The following is a 21,687-nucleotide window of genomic DNA, read 5'->3' as shown; positions in this document are numbered from 1 at the left end:
AGCAAATTTGAATATCTGGAGAATGTTTTATTAGTTTGGTACATCATATAATTTCAAGATTTATTTTTGCCCTTCTCTCTAAAATATCTTTGAGAAACAGGTGTGTGTTGTGTGCAATAAGTGATGTGGTACATAATGCAATAGGAAGGACAGCTGGAGTCGGGACAGAGGAACCAGAAGGGAAGGTCTGTTTGATTAAAATACTAATTTCCATATATGATTTATTTACTGAGATTCCCTGAAATATATGTTTTGAATTCAGGTTAAATTGCAGCAGTGTAATTAGCAAGAAAGAGGGAGAATCCACAGTCATCTATTCATATAGTCACTTGATCATTTCTTGTATTTCCTTACGCAATATCTGATGGCTAGGTAGTTATATGAAGTAATTTTTGTGTTCCTGCTGTAAGTGTACTTGTATTGATGTTTGTCACATTGTAGTTTATTTGTTCCTAGTGGTCTGAAAATTCTTATTTTTGGTTTTATTTACCTATCCTCAGTCAAAAGCTGGTGGGAAAAATTAAAAGATGGGAGGTCTCTGCAAGATGCAATAAAACTAAATGCTCCTCAGAAGTCAGGCACTTAGAAATGAAGCTTCAATGTCATCCAGTTCCACCCCCTGCCACAAGCAGGTACACCTTCAATAGATCAGGTTGCTCCAAGCCCTGTCCAATCTTGGCTTGCTCATTTCCAGGGATGGGGCAGGCCCAGCTTCTCTGGGCAACCTGTGCCAGGCCCTGCCACAAGCAGGTACACCTTCAATAGATCAGGTTGCTCCAAGCCCTGTCCAGTCTTGGTTTGCTCATTTCCAGTCATGGGGCAGGCACAGCTTCTCTGGGCAACCTGTGCCAGGGCCTCCCCACGCTAGCAGCGAACAATTTCCTCTGTTATCTAATATAAATTTACCTTTGTATTTATGGCATGTATTAGAATTGCATTGCAAACATAATTTCTATTTAAGAAAGTAGTTGGTGAGGACTTGTAGTGCTCTGTCATTGTGTATGTATTGAGAGCAGTGCATTAGAAAAAGCTGGTTAAATCCACAGGTGGTGATTTCAACCCATACTATAAAATAGCATCTCGGTATTTTTTAATCCCTCATACCATTTTCTTATGTCATGTTTATAATGTATTGATCTGACTGCCTGACCCTAGTGTCTGCATGTACACAATGTGAGCCTCAATTCTGCCTGCCCGGGCTGAGGGTGGAGGGCAGAGCTGCCAGATGGGACTTTACACATTAACATGTCAGCTTTGGAGCTTCCCAAATGACAGGGCACACGTGTTCTCGTGCTCCCATGCTGCTGCGGAAGGTAAATGCTTCTCCTGTAAACCTTTCCTTTCCTCACTGGTAGAGTGTTTGCTTTCAAGCATGATCTGCTTGTAAAACTGTGTAAAACTCCCAAGAAAACCGCTCAGGGGTGTGTGCTTAGGAAGAGGAGATGTGATAAATACCATATGGTGCACGGGACTCTGGGTCTGTGGTTTTTGTCTTCTTTCTTGTGAAGGAAGTGCCTCCAAATGACAGTCTGTTGGCAGTTTTTCTTCACCAGTCACCAAAATATAAAGATGGATATGGCGATTTCTCTCACTGAGAAACACTGTGAGGGACCGTGAAGGGGCTTTGGAGCCGTGAGGGCTGTGAGGGGCCATGAGGGGTTATAAAGTGCCATGAGGGTCTCTGACAGACTTTGAGAGGCTTTAAAAGGGCCCTGACAGACTGTGAGGGGCTGTGAAGGTCTCTGAGGGACTTTGGGAGGCTCTAAAGGGAAGTGATGGACTGTGAGGGGCTCTGAGGGGCAGTGAGGAGCTCTGAGAGACTCTGAGGGATCTAAAGTGCTGTGAGGGGTTCTGTGGGGCTTTAAAGGGACAGTGAGGGGCTCTGAAGGGCCATGAGGGTCCCTGATGGACTTTGAGAGGCTTTAAAAGGGCTGCAGTGGACTGTGAGGGGCCATGAAGGACCGTGAGGGGTGCTGAGGAGCTGTGATGGACTGTGAGGGGTTCTGAGGGTCTCTGAGGGATTTTGAGAGGCTCTAAAGGGTGGTGATGGACTGTGAGGGGTTCTGAGGATCCATGAGGGGCTCTGAGGAGCCATGAGGGATTCTGAGGGGCAGTGAGGAGTTCTGAGAGGCCATGCAGGGCTCTGAGAGACTCTGAGGGATCTAAAGTGCTGTAAGGGGTTCTGAGGGGCTTTAAAGGGATGGTAAGGGGTTCTGAAGGGCCAAGAGGGTCCCTGGTGGACTTTGAGAGGCTTTAAAAGGGCTGCAGTGGACTGTGAGGATCTGTGAGGGGCTCTGAGGTGCCATGAGGGGTTGTGATGGACTGTGAGGGGCTCTGAGGGTGGGTGAGGGGCCATGAGGGATTCCGAGGGGCAGTGAGTAGTTCTGAGGGACCATGAGGGATTCTGAAGGGTCCTGAGGGGCTCCAAGAGACTTTGAGAGACTCTAAAGGGCCGTGGTGGACTGTGAGGGATTCTGAGGGGCCATGAGGGGTTCTAAAGGGCCGTGAGGGACTGCGGTGGACTTTGAAGGACTGTGACGGGCTGTGAGGGACTCTGAGGATCGTGAGGGTCTATGAGGGACTCTGAAGGGCCACGAGGTTCCTTGACAGACTTTGAGAGGCTTTAAAAGGGCTGTGATGGACTATGAGGACCTGTGAGGGGCCGTGAGGTGCTCTAAGGGGCCATGAGGGGTTCTGAGGGACCATGAAGGATTCTGAGGGGTCATGAGGGGTTCTGAGAGACTTTGAGAGGCTCTAAAGGGCTGTGATGGACTGTGAGGGGTTCAGAGGGACTGTGAGGGGCTCTGAGGATCTGTAGGGGTCCATGAGAGGGCTGTGATGGATTGTGAGGGGTCTAAAGCACTGTGAGGGACTCTGTGGGGCTTTGAGGGGTTGTGAGGGGCTCTGAAGGGCCATGAGGGTCTCTGAGGACCATGAGAGGCTGCAAGTGGTTCTGGAGGCTGTGAGGGACCTTGAGGGGCTGTGAGGAGCTCTGAAGGCTGTATAACAAAATATTCCAAGAGATTATGGAATCCACTGGAAAAGCTGACAGATCCAGATTCATTGTCTTCTGACATGGTAAGGCTAACAGGAAACTGCTGTTGTTGTTTACTGGGGGGATTTTGTCAAAATGCATTTGTATTTGAAGTGTGCTAAAGTGAATAAATGCCTGAGACACTAGTGCTGACAAAAATGCTTTTAAAAAACATTAAAAGAATGGGGCAAAGGACAAACTGATGACAACTTACCAAAAAATTAGATTTGGCCAACTGGGAAAGAAAATGGATCTGAATACTCCTAACTTCTAAGTCAATCCTTCCAGCACCATGTCACAATCCTTGTAATACAGTGCTGAATCTTTTCAATATTTTGTGGCCATTCTCTTGTCGTTGTATGGGAATTTATATATGAAGCATATGGACTGCTGAATTACTCTTTATGTAGACAAGAAGTTAATATCCTGCATTATGATCATTATTCTGGTATATGGAAAGTGTTTTGAAGTGACTTGAAGTGATGTACACTGCAGTAATTTGATTATGAGGTAACAAAATTATGAATCAAGGAAATGAAAATCTACTTGGAAAGCACTGCTTGTGTCTTCTTAGCCAGAAACAAATGACATAGAGTTGTGTGGGCTTAGCTACAATCTGAGCTTCCAGCAATAATGGAGATGTCAGCACCTTGAGCTTTTTATGTTATTCTGTGTGAAAGAAAAACAAGCAGTTTTTCATTGGTTCATCCCTAAGAACTCAAAGTTGTAGGTGGTAATTTGTTGCATCATTCTTTCTTAACCTTTAAAAAGTATAAATATGATGATTGTGATTTTGCTGTGGTAGGTTATTGTTGTAATAGTAAAGCATGAAAAAATGGGGGAAAAGAAGGTAAAATGTGTGTATTATTGAGGGCAAAGATGCTTTTTCCAGTCACCCAGATTGACCCTTCATGCACTCAGATATTTGTTCTTGGTTTGTGTTTTTACCAAGACACATGATTTTTTTCAAAGATATTTAAATATTAAAACATACTTTGATGTCTTTATGAGCATATCCTCATCCAAGAAAGGATGTGCTCACAAAGACTTGTTTTTGTCTTGGCATGTAGCACAGTTGTAAGGAGGCTGATTTTGATGACATCCATCTGTTGCAGATTAAGATAGGCTGGAATCAGGGATTGTGAAGCGAGTGACAAGCAGGGTGACTGAAAAAAATGCATTGGAATGGATTGGGCAACTGAAATAAGTGGCTGGAAGCGGGAGGGCTTTAGGATATTCTCATGATGCCAAGGAGTGAGTCAGGCCATCCCCTGCCTCTGGCTCAGAGCCCCACAAACGGCCGCTCGTGCTCATTTACCTGCTCCTTGCACTCACTCCCGCTCGGTTGATTGAACTGGGAAAATTGCTGCTGTCCCTGTACACCTTCCCAAACGCTTATTCTGCTACTCCTGGCTTCCCAAATGGCTTGGGTTTGTCTCCTGGTCTTGGGTGTCTTAGTGGCCGATTTGCCTCTGCGGGGGGAGATCCAAATCTGGGCTGGTTCCAAGCAGCCGGTGGAGTTTTGTGTCACAGACAAAGGCAAGGGGGCTGAGGTGTTCCACGCTCTGTTGCTTAACAGTACATCCCACAACCTGGCTGAAAAATGAAAGCTTATTTTCATAGGGTTTTTAAACCTATTTTTTAATGAGAGCATGCAGTTTAGGGGTGGGAATGTTTACAGCATGATCCTGGATTTGGATACTCAGCCTTGAGTACTTCATCCGCTTTGTTCTAAGGTTAGCTACACGTGCAGTGCTGCTCACTTTGAGCGTAGGTATCTAAAAATAACAGATCTAAATCTGTAAATAACATCTATACAAATCTGCAAACAACATGCATAAATACATAAATAATACGTAAAATTATATATATAAGGAGATAATATATTTATATGTAATTCTCCATAAAACTATAGTTAGCAAGTTCATGCATTTATCTTTCTCTTGTTGACAATATCAGTTACTATGATTTATGGCTGTTTGGGTTGTTTTTTTTTATTTTATTTTTTATTTTGTTATATTTTGAATGTCAGCAATTATTGCTCTATTTTGCTCACTCTGACAGGTCTACAGCTCTTCTGTGCCATTATTGCCGAACTTAAATATGCTAATTAATGCAGATATAATTCAAACTCAGTTCTTTCACAGCTTTATTCTCCTGCAGCATAAAATGTGGAAACCTTTCACCACTGATGAAATTGTGCTCTGGTTTAAGCAGGGGCTAATTGGAGAATTTTTTTCTTCTCTTTTTGCAGTCTGACAGCAATGCAAGCTTTCTCCGAGCTGCCAGAGCTGGCAATTTGGACAAAGTAGTGGAATACCTGAAAAGTGGAATAGACATTAACACCTGTAATCAGGTAAGATATTTCCTGGCCACAAGCTTGCAAGAGTGAATTGGAAGAAACCTGAGCACTGTAGAGATGTGATTTATCTCTTTATCCTGCTGAATGTGGCTTGCTCAGCCCCTGGATTTTCCTTAGCCATCCCACGTGAAGCACCTGATCTCTTGAGAGCTCAGGTGTGGGAGTCTGAGGCTTCCCCTCTTGTTTTTGTGAGATCTCAGGGGGTAGGTAAGCACTTGAGTGGATGTAGTCGTAGCTGTCCAGATAATTCGTGTCCAAGCAGATTAAAATCTTGGCACTCACCTGCACTGGCAATGCAGTTCTGGTGACTCTCAGATGGCTAAAAAGGGTAGCCAGGGGCTTTCACCTTGTTTCACGAAATTAAATGTGTTTTTATCACTGGTCAGTAATATCTACAACATAACATAAAAGGTACTTAAATGTTGTGCTTAACATACTGTCTCCCTGTTCAAGAAAGTTATAACTGCTGTAAAAGTACACTGTTAAAGTTTCACCATTGATGTGACTGTAATTGACACAATATTTTGGCTTGGCTCTTTGGTAGGTCTGTCATATAAATCCAATTTCTTTGGCTTCATAGCTTAGGGACCTACATTTGCAGCGTTTATTGAAGTGACTAGAACCATCAAGTTTAATAAGACTCTAACCATGACTTAAAATAAATATGCAAGTAAGTGTCTGCATCAGTTCTGAGAAGTGTCTTGGCTTTCTAGCGAAACCAGTGCAATTTCTTTGGTGGGGAATTTGACAGCTCAGGCTTTATGGTGCCCAGCTTTCCCCTAGCTCTTAGCCAGATTTGATCAGTGACCACTAACTGGACAGTGGCTATGCCATTTGGAAGTAAAACCCCAAAAGTGTGACCGCTATTTCTTTTGGGAGAGGAAGAAAAAAAGAGTAACTGGGAGAATCAGGAATGAAATAATCTAAAATATTTGGTGCTATGACATTCCCTGCTGAAGGAAAGCTGCAGATGATTAAAGAAGGCATGTGTCAAATGGAAGCTGGGGCACAGGAGTGAGAACGGATCTGTTGGCTGTGCCAAGGAATTTAATGATGAGGAGGATAAGAGCAGGGGCTTTTCATGTTCTGCTTATTGAAAACATACAGAAATGTTCTTGTCTTACTGTCTAGAAGAAAGTTTCCTTTAAAAGACTTACTGTCAAGGAAAACTTCCCGGGTTATATGGGAAGTTATATGTGCCTTGGTAAACTTCAAGTTACCCAGTTAGGAGAGAGTAAAGCTAGACTCAAGTTCTTGTGTTCAAATAGATCCAGCAAGTTTTCCATCTTCATGATAAGCACCAATATTAACAAAGAGTCACACCCCCAACCCCCATCCCAGACAGAGCACAGTTAATATGATAATTACTTAGGAAGATTACAAAGTTTTTTCCCCAGTGTTAATATTCTCTTGCTGGTTATGGGAGGAATATGGCAAAAGTTGTTGCAGATTTATCCTCTGTGGAAAGTGCTTCCCACCTGCAGCTGGTGACAAAGCTCCACTGGTACCATGTAGGTGAGATCGAAGTTTTCACCATCCACTGACCACAACCAAGCACTTCAGCTTCTGGCAGACTCCAGTTCTGGTGCCATATAAAATTGCTCACAGAGGTTTTTGTATCTAAGACCCTCAGTGCTTCCACTGATTAAGCATCACTGGTGTATTGTAAATTTTACTGGGAGTGGGAGCAGACTCCCTCTGCTAGAGGTCAGGGAATATTGAGTAAGCCATGGCAGCCTTCAAGTAACTCCTCCTCCTTTGTCTCCTCCTCAGGGTTTGTCAGGGTTGTCCACGTCATTGTGTTGCAGCTGTCTAAGGGGAGAAGCAAACACAGTCTGTGCAAAATGCAGGGGTGTATTTTATTTTTAACAGTGAGATATCTCAATGCTCTTTTAAAAATGGAGCTTTGTGTGTGCAGGGTATTTTTCCTCAGTAAAATGCTATTTTTAGATTAGATGTCATGTGAGAAAACCATACATAATGTTAAATATAAGCTTTCCTGAATGGAGAGAACACCAGGAGATTCATTCTTCAGTTTCAATGTTTTTTTTTCTCACATCTTGAGTTTTCAGAGTGATATATTTTTATAGATAATCAAAGTATTTTCCCAGTGTAACTGTTGCCAAAATATGATGGAGCTTAATGTTTCTGGATATACTGAACACAAAGTAGTTAATAAAACAATTATATAGTTAACAACTAGGCATTACTTAAATGTGCTTTTTTGAATGCTGCTATCATAACAAGTTCACTTATTATAGAATTGCTTGCTTTAATCTGAATTCAAGCATTGTCATCTATTCTGAAAATCATAAATCAAGTATTTCTGGAGAGAGTTAAAAATGTCAAGGGAGAAATTCTCCGGTTTTATGAGGTGGCCCTTAAATCCAGTTCCTGGTGTTTTATAGGATGCGTAACCAATAGCCATTGGAAATATCTGTTTCCTTTAAAGCTGGTTTCCTATGCTACAAATGCAGTTTTTTAGGATATGGTTACTAGTTTCTAGTTAATGTAGCAAGAGAAAACAACTGTCTCCTGCATCATGTTCAAAATGTTGCTTAGCAAAACAAATGTTACACTGAGTATTTGTGCAGCCCAAGGTTCCAGCCGGAGTTAGACCCTGAACCCTGACTGTTCTGAGAGTTCATCAGCTGCCTGCTGATTTTTGAAACTGAATTGGGGATCCAAAGGCAGCATAAAGTAATGTCTCTCCATCTTGTCTTGGGAGGCCTGTCAATTTTCAGGGTGATGTCTTGGAAGGAAAAGTGTGATGGGCTTTGCATTAAAAAAGTCTTCTGTGCTCCTCTGTGAAGTCTAATGCCTTGAGCAGGTCAGGGTTTAAGTACGAGGTAGTTTTGGGGGCCTCCAGCTTCAAGGCTTTTTGAATCTCCATCAATTTGGCTTTTGCTCTCATTTTGTTGGGTTCCTTTTAATTCTGTGGGTCTCTATTCCTTGGGTGACAGAGACAGAGCACAGCTGTTAATCCTTCCCTCCCTCCCAGTGGAAAGGCACTGCCTCTCCCAGCAGTGCCAGCTATAGTCTGAAGGGGCACTGTAGCATAATGAGGTCGGCAGCACCACATTTGATGTCACTCTAGGTTAATTCAGTTTCTTGGCTCCCTAAACTATAAAGCAACATAAAGAGAGAATTTTCATAACCTGATAATGTTTTTCTTTTTTTTTTTCCCCCACTGTCCACTTAATTTCTTTGTGATATTTTTAACAAGAACTTCCACAAACATTTGGACTTCAGAAAGCTGTGCCTAGCTCTCTAATACACCCTTTCCCAGATCTCTCTTGAGAAGAGATTGCCACATGCACATTTTACTTCCCTGAGAGATTTATTCAGAGGAGAGACTTTGCAGAGCCATCTAAAGAGAGAAAAGTATTTGAGTTTAACAAAGACTGTGGTACTTTTTTCTAGTTTCTGCCTCTGCTGGCAAAAGGAGTTAGCGCCACCACACAGTGTTAGTCACAAAAGCTTTTTAATTTTCCTTGTGTTTTGTAGTTATGCCTTGCTATTGGGCTGTTATCATAGAACTTTTCCCCCACTTCCTTCAAACATTTTCTTTTCCCCATTTCTACATTTCAACTTCTTTATCATCCTCACTAATTCTCACCAGCAGGAGATGAGTTGAGCTTTGTAGGACTGCCAGGTTATTGTCTATACCTGTCAGAGCTGAGCTTAGAGGGAAGGGTGTAAAAGCCCACAGAGCACTGATTTGGCTGATTTAAAATGTCCCTTGAACTGCAGGTTGATCTGATGCTCTGCCAAGATATAGCTGTTCCGTGGTGTCAGTTTACTCTGGCACAGTAGGGGTAGGTGGGGATGGGAGAAGCTATTGTATCTGGGCGGTGTCCCTGAAGGAATAATGGCACAGCAGCATTGCTGCTGAACCGGGAAGGGATGAAAGAGCTTCTGTTGCATGAGGATGGCTCCGTGAGGCTACTGAATACAAAGGCAGAGGTAGCAGGGAAATTTTGGGTGTGATTTCCAGACAAGAGCAGTGTCAGTGTCTGTCTTATGGGGAATAAGTGACTTTGGACTGGCTTAAACTAGGCTGGTGGTTTTTAGGATGTCCAAGAAATCCCTGGGGTTTTCCAGTGCAGTGAAAATAACTAGGGGTGGCACTGTAGGAAGTGCTGTGGGCAGTCAGTGGTGCATGCAAGTTTGTAGCACTCCATGGGACAGAAAACTGACATTTCTGCCTTGGTGGTAGAGGAGAAAGAGAATCGAGGGAGTGAGGCACTGCAGGGAAACACTTGTAAAGAGCCACCAGCTTGGAAGGCTTAGTATTAGGTTATTTTATGGGAGTTAATATCACCAAGGAGTCTTCAAAAGAATGGCAGTTATGGCATATGCAGGCTTTGTCCTTATGCAGCACAGTTTTGCTTAGCAGACAACTAATTTCACCCTCCCCAACTCTTTGGTGGGCCGGGGGGAGAGAAGGGACGTGTCAGAAACCTTTGTTGTTCTGAACTGCAAAAATTCAGTTGACAGGAACGGAGGAGTTGCATTGATTAAATCTGAGATTCCATCATCAGAAGTAGCAGGGATCAGCCACGTGGGCTGGGAAATAATTGCAGCGTTGGTTCTGATTAGGGAGAAAGAGAACAAAAGTTGCTTTAAGGCTTCCCTTGTGCTGGCCCTCAGCATTTAAAGTGCAGGGCTTGCTACTGCTTACCCCAGCTTGCTTTAAGGAATTATGGAATTTGAATGTCTATAGTCCTATTTTTAAGCTGGAGTTTGTTCCTGTAAGCTTTTTACTGGACCTCAACTATTCTTTTTACTCGTGTTTTAATGCATTAAAAAGAAGTCCTGTGTTGTGAAGAAACTCGATGGATACAGCAATACCAGCTTTCAGGTGCTTAATGTGACATCAACAGATATGTGGCTCAGAGGTAGGAATACAAGTATTTCAGAGATTAAGCCCTGGGACAAGCCTTGCTCTCTCCATATTGTGGTGCATGGTAAACTAAAACAGAGGCTTATCCTCATCCTTTTGCACTCAGAGGCGTTTACAGGCCATGAATTTTGCAGTTTCTCTGCTGTTTGTTCCTGAAGAGCGAAGAAGGTTATTAACGTGTCGCAGCAATACATCAGCTGTGTACACTGTGAGGAGGACAAGCTGCCCTTCAGGTTCCCATGGAAAGAGCTGATGACAATCTGTGAGATCAGATACAGAACAGGTCTTTGTTCTTAAATGGTGAGGAGAACATTGTGTGTTTCCCCACAAAATACTAGCTCAAAGCTCGCAGCCACTGTAGGTAGTAATTATGGGTAGCTGTTACTCCGCTGAGATGAAAAACCAAGAAAGATGAGAGTTTTCTGAAACATGTTCAGCCTGCAAAATATTCCCTGACATGGGCAGTATTCCTCATCCTGGTGATTATGGTCAACCTCACCACATATTTTTGGCTAAGGATTTATCCTTGACCAGGGCACGTCACTACTGCTACCCCTGGGCTCTGCAGCTCTGTAGTAAGAGTTTTTCCTCTGGATTAAGGATACTCTGGTTGCTGTAGCTTTTCCCATATAATGGGGTTTGAAACTACATTTCTCTCTACCACGCTGCAAGAGAGTGTTCCTCTGCTTTTGGCAGCCTGTGATCATGGTGTTCCTTTAGTTCCTTTGCTTTTCTCATAGTTTCACTTCAGAATCTGACCACCAAATCTGCCTGTGCTGCTTACATGGCTGTGGAATCCAAAGGAGTTAGTTCTGAAATGCATTTGCATTGCTGTGTCTGAAGCCATTGGACCCACTCCCATCCAATACCTCCTGTGAGGTGCTAAGTGCTTTAAAATCCCATTGGAAATTGCAGGCTCTCTGTGAATGGACAACTAAAAGCCAGAATGTTGCCTGTTTATTTCACAACTGAAATTACTCTGAACTGCTCAGAGACAAGCAAAGTGATAAAAATTCCACAGTGCTGAATTTGCTGCTGGTTCCTCAAACACCTGAGTATTGCTCCTGATGCCTGCAATATGGAAACCAGGAGAATGCTGGAGGGAATGGCAGTATTTGTTGCTGTCACCTGCCTGATGTAGCATGAAAAATACCTTGGGATTGTGAAGAACAGGTTGGCAATTCAGCTACAATAGACTCTAATTTCATTTTTTTTCCTTGGGTGGAAGAGGGATACTAGGAAGAAGGAGATCAAATTTTCATGGCAGGAATTTATATGAGATAAAGTATCCTGTTCCTGTTTAATGTGGAGAGGATTTAGATGCTGACTTTCTTAGGTTACCTTTTCAATAATCCTTGCTTTTATTTAATTAATTTTCTTTTCCTTTTTGACTGAGATTGCAAAACCTGAATGTTTAGTGAAGACTTGCTCATCAGACACCAGTGCAAGTGCCAGATCAAGGATCAGTTTGCAAGTCAAAGCAATCGACAGCCATTTTGGCCTGTTTGTGCTTTTGGGTTTCTATTTGATACCAGTTATCCCCGAGTAGAGACCAGCATTCAGGGTGGCTGTGTTAGCATAGAATAACCCCGACTGAGCAGACACGTTCTGTGTAAATTTGGCCAAGTCCTGTGATTTCTCAGTATTGATAAAACCTCAGTGGGGCTGGATAAGGTTACAGCTGAGTAAGGCAGAAAAACACTCAAGTTTTGAAATACTGGGCTCCATGGAGATGCCCAGGGTAGTGGTCTGTGGTAATGGGAATTTATTAGAAAACAAGGAATGTTTTCTGGATACTCACAAAATAGAGTTTAATTTGATGTATTAGTTACTATGAGAAAAATGTTGTCAGAGAAGTTGGTTCCACAGAGCCTGTCCAAAGTATCTGACTTATGCAGACAGTCAGCTAAGAGATGTAATAGCATTCCAGCTCCTAATCTTCTCCTTATCCAGGGTGAGGTAGGAATGTGTATCTGATATTTGTAATGGATCTGGCCCTTGTGCTTGCAGAATGGGCTCAATGCTCTGCACCTGGCAGCCAAAGAAGGCCACGTGGGACTGGTTCAGGAATTGCTGGAAAGAGGCTCGGCTGTGGATTCTGCCACTAAGGTAATTGCTGCGTGTCTCTGAATTTATCCAATACATATGAGAAGTATAGACAAAATCCCAGAAAGTACAAAATAAGGGAGTAATGTAATTATGCACATATGAAATATTTAAACTGTTATTTCTGTTATGGCCTGGGAGTTGCCTTTGCTGAAGCTCATTGATAGTAAATGAAGAGGAAAATACGATTTCTAGTGTAACACAAGGGAAGCATTAGAAGTTTTTAGCAATGCCAGATTTTCCTTATTTCCTTATTTTAAGGAGAATTAGTATAGCTCCAAGCAGTTGATTTTTTCAAATCTGTGAAAATCAGTAATTGACTTTATAATGTCCAGAGTCTCTTTACCCATGGGTACAATTGAAAAAACTCCTGTGGGATAAGTTGTTTTCCCTTTAGCCTTTCCACAGCCAGGCACATACACATGAATGCTGTTAAAAAACCTGCTGATTGAAATGATTCCTGAAAAAGTGTAATAATAACTTGAGTTTTCCCCGTCCCTCTAACAGAAAGGGAATACAGCCCTGCACATTGCATCCTTAGCAGGACAAGCTGAAGTTGTCAAAGTTCTGGTGAAGGAGGGAGCCAATATCAATGCACAGTCTCAGGTATGATGCTCGATTCCCTTCTCGCTTCTAAAAGTTGTTTGGTGAACTCTTGTAAGGTCTAAGATATTAGACACTGCTTCTAAACATCCAAGCTTGACAAATGAAGCAAATCGAGACGTTCTCTCATAAGCAGAATAAAAGCAAATACTGAATTGAAGTCATTATATGTGCATTGTGTGATACAAGAACTCCTGTTGTTGGTGATAGAAAAATTTCTGAAACAATTTCTGAAAGAAAGCTAGGAATTACTAAAGGATTCCAAAGTGTTTACATATTGTATTTGAGGGGAATTTGGTGAGCAGTAACAAAGAAGATAATTTCTCAAGGGCTTGATTTTTACCATTGTTTTTTATGGTTATTTTTTTGGCTAAAAGTTTGCAGATAACTTACTCCAGGCCTCTGAACTCCTTCCGTATCAGGAAGAATTTAAATCAAAAGTTAGTGATGTACATTTGAACTAGAGAAAATCACCTAGTCCTGGCAGGAAAACCAACTGTAAAAACTGCCCTCTTTTTACCACTGACATGTAACTTGTGTGGTCTTCCAAAGCATACCAGAGGACAGGGTGGTGTCCAATACCTATGATTTCCTTTGATTAGGATTAAGAACCATTTATCAAATAAATAATTTGATTAATGTTCATAAATGCTGCCTTAATTATAGCAACTGTCTGTAGCTATAAGGGGCTGAACAGGTGCTATAGGTGATAAAGAAACTACATCTTTCTGAAGCACTTGGCTGGTGACATACTCAAAAAAAACCTCAACACATTTCCCAGCACTAGCTTCAATCTTGCTTGCCCAGACCTGGGAAACTGGGACCTGGAGGGTTTCCTCTTGTTTGGTGTTACAAATTCACCATGGACCGGGTAAGGTAAGTAGAGAGCAGGAGATGAATAAACTTTTTTACAGAATGAGCATTTGTCTATTCCTTTAGCACATTTTTAAGACAAGAGAAAGAAACAAACAAACAAAAAAAAATTAAGTTGCCTGACTCCAAGATTTTAAAAATATTTTCTTTATTATGCTTTTTTGCCCCAAAATGATGCAACAGCTCTCTTGGGACAGCTGATGGTCAGTTGCTCCCCATGCTCTGTTCCTATTAAAGATGAGAAATGTAGTTCCTTTGTTCAAAAATTTAGCAAACTCCTTTCATAATGAACAAGCTGGATGATTTCTTCATATATTTATCAGCCTTTTCATGTGTATTAGAAGATAAAAAACTCTTTAATGTTATGAGCATGGTAAGAGAAATAATTGTTAAAAATAATATTTTCATTCAGCATTATTCCTCAGAAAGTCTTCCCAAAAAGCTTTTCTGTATGCAGAAAAAAAAAATAGGTTTTCTAAATTAAAATAAGAAAATCCAGTTAGAACTGGAAAATGTGTTTGTGAGTATTACTTTTTACAGTATTCTAGTTTTGAAGACATTTATTGTTAGCCCTGGATGGTTTGTGTAATGTACACAGAGCTGTTAACAGGCATTTACTACTTGACTTAATTGAGTTATTGAGTTAATCTGATGGAGGACTGGATTTTCCCTGTTACTGCTCACTGGTTTCCTCCAGGCAGGATGGATTGGAGCTGCTGGGTGTCTGCCTTTGTGCCTTGTTGTCTTCATTAAACAAGTCCTGTTGGCTTGAAGAGCTCTTAATTTAATGTGGTGTCATCCAGCTCTGGGGCCTTTGGGTTGTGTCTTTCTGGCCTGCTGTGTGTTTCCAGAAGAGATGGCTGACATGGGTAATAGCTGCTTCAGGCAGGTGTTCAGAGGCTCTTGCTGCCATGCCAAAGGAGACATTCCAGTGGAAGGTGTCCCTTAATTATAAAGTAACTTTTTGACGCTCCATGAATGGAATGAAGCTGATGAATGCTGCCTTTCTGCTCAAGGTTGCATTGACGTGTCAAGAATCATGTCATAGGAAACAAATGTTACAGAGAAAAAACCAGAAACTCTGAAATTAGTAAAGAATAGACATGTGGTTTATGATAGCAGATGAAGCAAGGTTCAAACATAGCTACCTACAGCTGCTCAAAAAAGAAAAATACCAAGTTAGATAAGAAAAAAGGAAAAAGAATGACTGAACAGAATGTGCTTGAGTTCTCAAAAACTCAGGTTTTCTTGTCTAGAAAGATGTCACTGATAAAAAAAAGGTGAAGAAAAATATATCGGGAAAGAGCTCAATGAAGAAAGTGAGATATGAACAAAAATACACATTATAGGTAAAATGGAACACAAAAGTGAGAAATTATAACTGAAATGCTCAACTTGTGATTTTTATATTTTGTCTCAATTCCATTTTTGAAAAGAGGTGCCATGTTGTCACTGTTAAACCTTTTAGCTGGAGTTGTTGCTACTGAGGGTGTACTGCATGTTCTCCTTGGTATCTCTGTTATTGAACACTTTATTTTTTTAGGCCTCTGTGAAATGCCCTTTGCTGGTAGTGATTTAGTGCCAGCAGAGTTACTCTGGTTGCAGCATCACTTCCTCTTTAAAGAATTTGGTATCTGTCGAAGTCCTTCTCATTTTCAGTGATGACAATTTCCCATAGTGACAAAATGTCTTCTTTGATGGTGAACTGGTAGATAAAGGAGTAGTTGCAACTTGAGCTTGTTCAGTTTGTTGTTTTTCCTTTCATTTTCTCGATTAAATGGCACAAAAACACTGGCCTTCATCAAAACTTACAAGCAATGACATCTGAAACACTGCACTCATTTTCCAGTTCCTTGCAACAGCAAAATAACAGAATTATCTCAGGAAATGCTATTAAACCCACTGAAACCACTGGGTTTACAAACCCCATCTGTGCTATCTGAGGCTGTTAAGCATTCTGGGCTCTTAATTTTATAGATTTTGAAGTTCTATTAGATTACTTTGCTTTGCCCTTCAGTTTTATGTTTGCCTTCAGAGATGTTATTTTGTTCATCTTCCTCTTTTAAAAACTCTGTTCCTTTTAAGCTAACATGTCATCACTACTATTTTTAGAGTAGTAATTTCTATTTTGATACAAAGCCTAATTGCACAGTGATTACTAATTGAATGACTCCACTTCCAGTTGTATGCGTGCCATTTGAGAGCTCACATCTTCCTGGAGCGTGTTTCAGGCAAAGGCTGGCATGAGGGCACACCCAGAATGGCTACAGATCTACAAGATGCTGCTCTTTGCTGGCATGTTTCCATCTAGAAGTGGACAAGAACAGAATTTTTTGGCTCAGTTAGAAGTGCTTTTTGCTACAAATATTAAATAGCAAATATATTTATATAATTATTATCTATAAGCCCTTTGCTTGGTTGGCTCCAGGCATAGTTCAGTGAGCAGATCTAGACAGGTATCATCAGGTGAAAACTCGATTTTTGCAATTTCTCTCATTGATTTGAACATTATTTTGGTCCTGTGTAGATCTGACCAGGCTGCACTTGTTGATAATACAGGAATGGTATGAAGGAGAACACACAGTAGGTAATGGATGCACCCAAGTGTTCCAGGCTGCTCCTTTGAGCTTTGTGCTTCTTTGCAGAACAGATCAGGGTCTATGCCATGGATTGATGATTGATGCCATACATGCTGAACTATGTATTCACTTGGGTGGGTGATCCTCTAGGTACTTAGGAATTTCAGTGGGAAATTCAGGCAGAGTCTTCAGGGAGCATTGGAATGTTCCATTGGGCAGACCCATGGAAGTGGAATTGGCCACTCACTTCTGTCACATCCACCTACACTCATGTCCCCATCACACACCTTCACTGAGCCCAGTGTTACCCTTCTTCTACAGCTGCACCATTTCTTCACCCCAAACCTAGTCTTAGTTGTTGCTTGTGCATCCAAAAAGTAACTATTTTTTGTGCTCTTCCTCTCAATGAGTTCTACATTTTTGACATATTAGGAATTCTTATATGAGTTCTTGAATTTTTTCCAGGTGGAAGAAATATCACCAGATTTAGTCAGTCCAACCCTTTCCTTTGACAAATTACTCTTTGTTCCTGTTGCTTTCTCTTTAAGTCATCCTGGACCATCTGACTCATGTACAGGCATCAGAGATGTCTGAACACTGGAAATCATCTTTCCAAATGTGCTGATAGCCTGACTGCAGCAATCCTCGTAACTGAGTGTACCTGTAGACTGTCCCTGCAGCAGTGATGCTGAGCTGTCCTGACTGTGCCTTCCTTAGGGAATGGTCCATCCTGACATTCTTCTGTTCCAGACAAGGTCAAGAAAAGCCTCCTGTAGAGACTTGCACCTCCCAGGATGAGGTGCTTTGGCAAATGCCAAGTGATTGAGGTACAAAGCTGAAAAAATAGAAGGCAAAATGAGAAAATACAATCTGCTCCTGTTTGGGAGCTCTATGGGAACTGTCACACCCTGTTGCTGCCTAAGAAACAAGTGATTCCTTTCAATGTCAAAATTCCTGAGTTTACAAGGGAACGTGTTCCCCATTAGTGCAGGTTATGCTTTGACCACTGCTTTGTATAGGGGCCCTGATGAAAGGAGGAGGAGCTACCTTTTAATCATCAGATTATTTAAAGTGACCCAGATACAGAGAGCAAGGATTAGATAAATCAGTCCTCTCCCAAGCTGATTTTGTTATTTAAAAGCCCTCCGGTTTCCTTTCCTCGACATCCTGCTCTAAGCGCATTGACCACACATTAGCCAAGAAATATTGCTGCTTGTTTGCCCCTGCTATGGCCACCACTTCCTAGGTCAGTATGCACGAGAGGCTGTTGTGACTGCTTGAGCTCTTATCCAGACTTCTTATCAAATGCAGGCAATCCTTAGAGCAGCACATTTCCAGCCCCGGTGCGTGCTCCCAAAAGGAGCTATAAGAGCTCTGCGAGCATCCATGTTCCGTGTCACTACAGAAGCAAAGGGGGGATTTAGGTGATTCTCAGAGAAGCGATCAGCTTGTCTCTGTCAGGATGCCCTGGGATTTGCTTTACCAGGGATTGCTCCCCCCATGGGTTGTAAGGATAATCTAACCTTTGGAATGGAGCACATTTTGCAGAGCATTTGCTACTCCATTATGACAAAAGGTTTTAATTCCATCAACTGAGCTTTCTGCTTTTATATCAATCTATTTAGAGAGGCAGATTTTTAGCTGCTGTGTATCAGGGGGAGTCTTTTAGCCACAGCTGGTCATGGCAAATGTAATAATGGGGCAGGCCTGTTATTTTGTCACTGGAGGGGAGAAAAAGGGAAGAAATGCCTTCTGGAGGATTATATGGATTTTGAGAGATGTAAACAAAAGTAATACATTAAGAAGAATGAAAAAACCCAATTATTTCATCAAAGACTGAAAACAAACTGGAAATATTTACAGTATATGTCTTAGTCAATTCTTTGAATTTACTGTTATGAAAGGATAAATAGTCCAGATGAAAATATTCTGATTGGAACAAGAAGTGGGTTTTTTTCAGTCAATAATAGTTTTTCTGAGAAGATATTAGCTTTAGGAGGCTGCAGGAACTCAACACGCCAATCAGAAGGGTAAGGGCTCAGCAGACTAACACACCACATTTCTCCCCAGCTGGGATGACACAGCAGTGACTGTGAGAGCCAGGCAGTGCAAATGCTGGCCATGTAAATTTATGAGTGTGGGGATGACTGAGCCACAACCAAATAAATAGAAACATCTTATTTTTGGTTTTAGTGCAATATTGTCCTCCTTCCAGCCCCCAGCCACACAACATAAATGGATGCTTTCAGGACTGCTTTTCCCTTACCGTGTTACAGGAGGCAAACCCCAAATGCAGTTTTGGATGAGTGCCCAGATTAAAACCTGAGACTGTTCCTGACTAAGCCTTTGGGCCCTCACCTATGCCCAACATCAGGGTGCTGTTTTCTTGTGCATGACCAATCTGTTCTCATTCCATTATTCTCCATCAGCTCCATTTCTATTACAGGCTCCCTTGGTGTAAAAATGCTATTTCCAGAGCAGAGAACATCTTCATTTCTGACTGGCTGTGTTTCAGGCCCTGTTATTACTTTGCTGTTCTTGAGGAAAAAAACTGTGATATTTGAAGCTACTGAAATAGAATATCTGTGCTCTTTACATTCAGCATCTGGGCTCAGAAGTGACTCCAACTCACACTTCCCAAGAGGGGGGCCTTGCAGTGGGGAGGCAGCAGGTGTCGTATACATAGTGCTGCTCTTGGAGTCCTGGGTGATTCCTCATGAATGAACTTGCCAAGTTTATCACAGCCCAGGCAGCATCATTTATCCATAGGCTTTGTCATTATTGCCATGGTGTAAGTATAGAGTGGCAAACACTATTTATATTACTAAGGAATTAGTAGGACAGCTGAAGGGGTGGTGCTATTTTCAGTGTAGACTTCTGTGTCACTACATTTAAAGAAGAAATATTTATTACAAGTTACTTTATAATCTGTTTTCTCAAACCAGTAAATACTATTTTAATTTAATTTAATTTAATTTTTTTTAACTGTTTGAACCAGTTTAGGGACGAGCCTCCCCAAATACAGTAATTCTTATCATGCTCCTGACTACTTTTCTCGTCTTGAATCTATGGGACTCTGTGGGCCTCAACATCTGCCATGTGTGATGGATGCAAGAATTGTCACCTAAACGATTGGCTGACACTTGCTGGGGGATTTTACAGCAGGTCAGAATAGATAGAGCAGCTTGCTTTCCCCCTAGGGATGTGCCATTCTACATCCAGCATCTCTATGTGCATAGATACATCTAGTCTCTGTGTCACCCTTCTGAGCACTTTCCAGCTTTATTATGAAAGGAATGATAGCTCAGGAAGTGAATGTATAATGTGCTGCTCAGTTGGAAGCATGGAGGAAAACTTCTGCTCTGAAAGCATGTGGTGCTTTCATTAGAAATCCACAGCATTTCATTTGGTTGTGATGTATCTAATAGGTGTTTTTATTGAGTCCCTCTCACAATGTGGATATAGGAGCTCTTGATTTGAATATTCCCAATCTTTCTTCAGAGCAGCCCACTTCCTTTTGACTGTATGGCCAAGTGAAATTCCTTAGGTACCTTAAAATTAAATTAGATTAATTTCCCATTACCTTAGACTCTTATCTTTATAAATTTCACAGTTGCTGTTAGATTTAACAGCATAATTATATTATTTGAGATTTTTAAAATGAAAAACAGTTTGTTTTTCATTAAAAAAATATTATCTCTTTTATGGAAAATGTATTTTAATGGAAAAGAAATAGGAAGGTTAATAATTGTTAAAGTTACTGCTATTTAAAATCCTGGATTTTGATGTAAACTAAGAGCAACAAAAAAAGATACTTCAAAAAATTAACATAGGTACCTCAATCTATCCTTAATTCACCCTTTTATACAGAGAATCTCTCCTGCTCAGATCTAATCCTCTTATGAAGAGTTTATTTATAGATTGGCTGAAAATAAGGCTCTGATCATAATGCTCCGAGCAAAGTTCCCAGACTGGTGATATTGATGGTTCTATCAAAATATGTACTTCAAATTTAGCTTGCAGATTGCATTTATTTGTCACCCTCATATTTCATTGACTACAATTAGTTTATTGCTCGGATTGTTGGAGGATTTGTCACTGAGTCACAGAAGGGCTGATGATGGAAGACAGTTCTGGTGCTCATCTTGTCCCCTCCTCTCTTTGAACAAGGCCACCCACAGCTGGCTGCCCAGGAACATGTCCTGGTTTTTGAGTATTTCCAAGCATGGAGATTCCAAAGCCTCTCTGGGCAACCTGTGCCAGTTCTTGGTCCCCCTTATAGTAACAAATGATGTTCGGTTTGTGCCCACTGCTTCTGTTCTTTTCCTTCCCAGCATAACATTCTCCCCTTTGAGACAGAATAACCTGCCTGAGGTACTCCCTCTCCTGTAGAGATTCCTGGCAGCTGGGATGAGGGAAAAGTGCCTGCAGGTAGAACTGTTAAGGTGAGGCATAGATGTCACTGGTTTGGATTGGTACTGGTGGCAAACAGGAAAACAGGGAGATTATTGTCTGTTGGTGAACAAAGATTTCGATCAGGATCTTTCTGTTCTTGTTGATCTTGATCAAGATTCTGAAGAACAGAAAAAACCCTCAAATAGGTCTTGAAGGTCCCCAAATGATCATGATCTTAATGCATAAAACAGTATTTTAGCACAGGACCATGACACACAGATTTTCTAAATGTGTGTGAGCTGTTTGATGAATAATCGAAGCTTGTCTCTTCCTTCATGTTAATATCTGTTTTTATGGAGTAAAACGAAGTAGATAGGAGCATCTGTTTGTAAACTGTTGCATGAGGTGCTGGTTTTCTTCTCTTTCCTGCTAATCTCTGTCATCCAATACAGTCTTAAACAGTTCCTTGAGGCCCATAAAATAATACAAAATAGTTATGTTCATCTGGGCTTATGGTAACTAGTTAGTCAAAGGATATGTTGCTAACACTTATGAATCCTCTTCAAATAGGCAAAATGAAGAGATTATATACCTCTGTTTTCTCTCTTTTCTATATCAGTATGAAAAAAAGATATATATTCATCTATGACTGTAAGGTATATGAATACAATAGCTATATGGACCCTGAAGCCCACAGCTAACAGTTCAGTACTGCCTGCAAAGAAGAGCCTTAGTTCCTTGAAAGCCTGCCATGAAATGAAACCTCCATCAAGCTTGAAACCTCCATGAAGCTATAGAACTGTATGATTTTCTCAATACTCTAGTAATC

At 41.3% G+C, this 21,687-nt stretch overlaps 1 protein-coding gene across 41 annotated transcripts in view; it reads left to right on the top strand.

The window, feature by feature from the left end:
* Positions 1-21,687, top strand: part of ANK2 (ankyrin 2) — a 282,700-nt gene that overhangs the window by 156,675 nt on the left and 104,338 nt on the right. For all 41 annotated transcript variants that reach the window (XM_039710549.1, XM_039710551.1, XM_039710589.1 and 38 more), the window contains 3 exons: positions 5,289-5,390; positions 12,313-12,411; positions 12,916-13,014. In XM_039710549.1, coding sequence (XP_039566483.1) covers positions 5,289-5,390; positions 12,313-12,411; positions 12,916-13,014 — 300 coding nt within the window. The remainder of the gene's footprint in view (positions 1-5,288; positions 5,391-12,312; positions 12,412-12,915; positions 13,015-21,687) is intronic.

Source organism: Passer montanus, unplaced genomic scaffold (genome assembly GCF_014805655.1).
Source record: "Passer montanus isolate IOZ18808 unplaced genomic scaffold, ASM1480565v1 scaffold23, whole genome shotgun sequence".
NCBI lineage: Eukaryota > Metazoa > Chordata > Aves > Passeriformes > Passeridae > Passer > Passer montanus.
The sequence above is the reverse complement of the archived record's forward strand: the minus strand, read 5'-3'. Positions and strand labels throughout refer to the sequence as shown.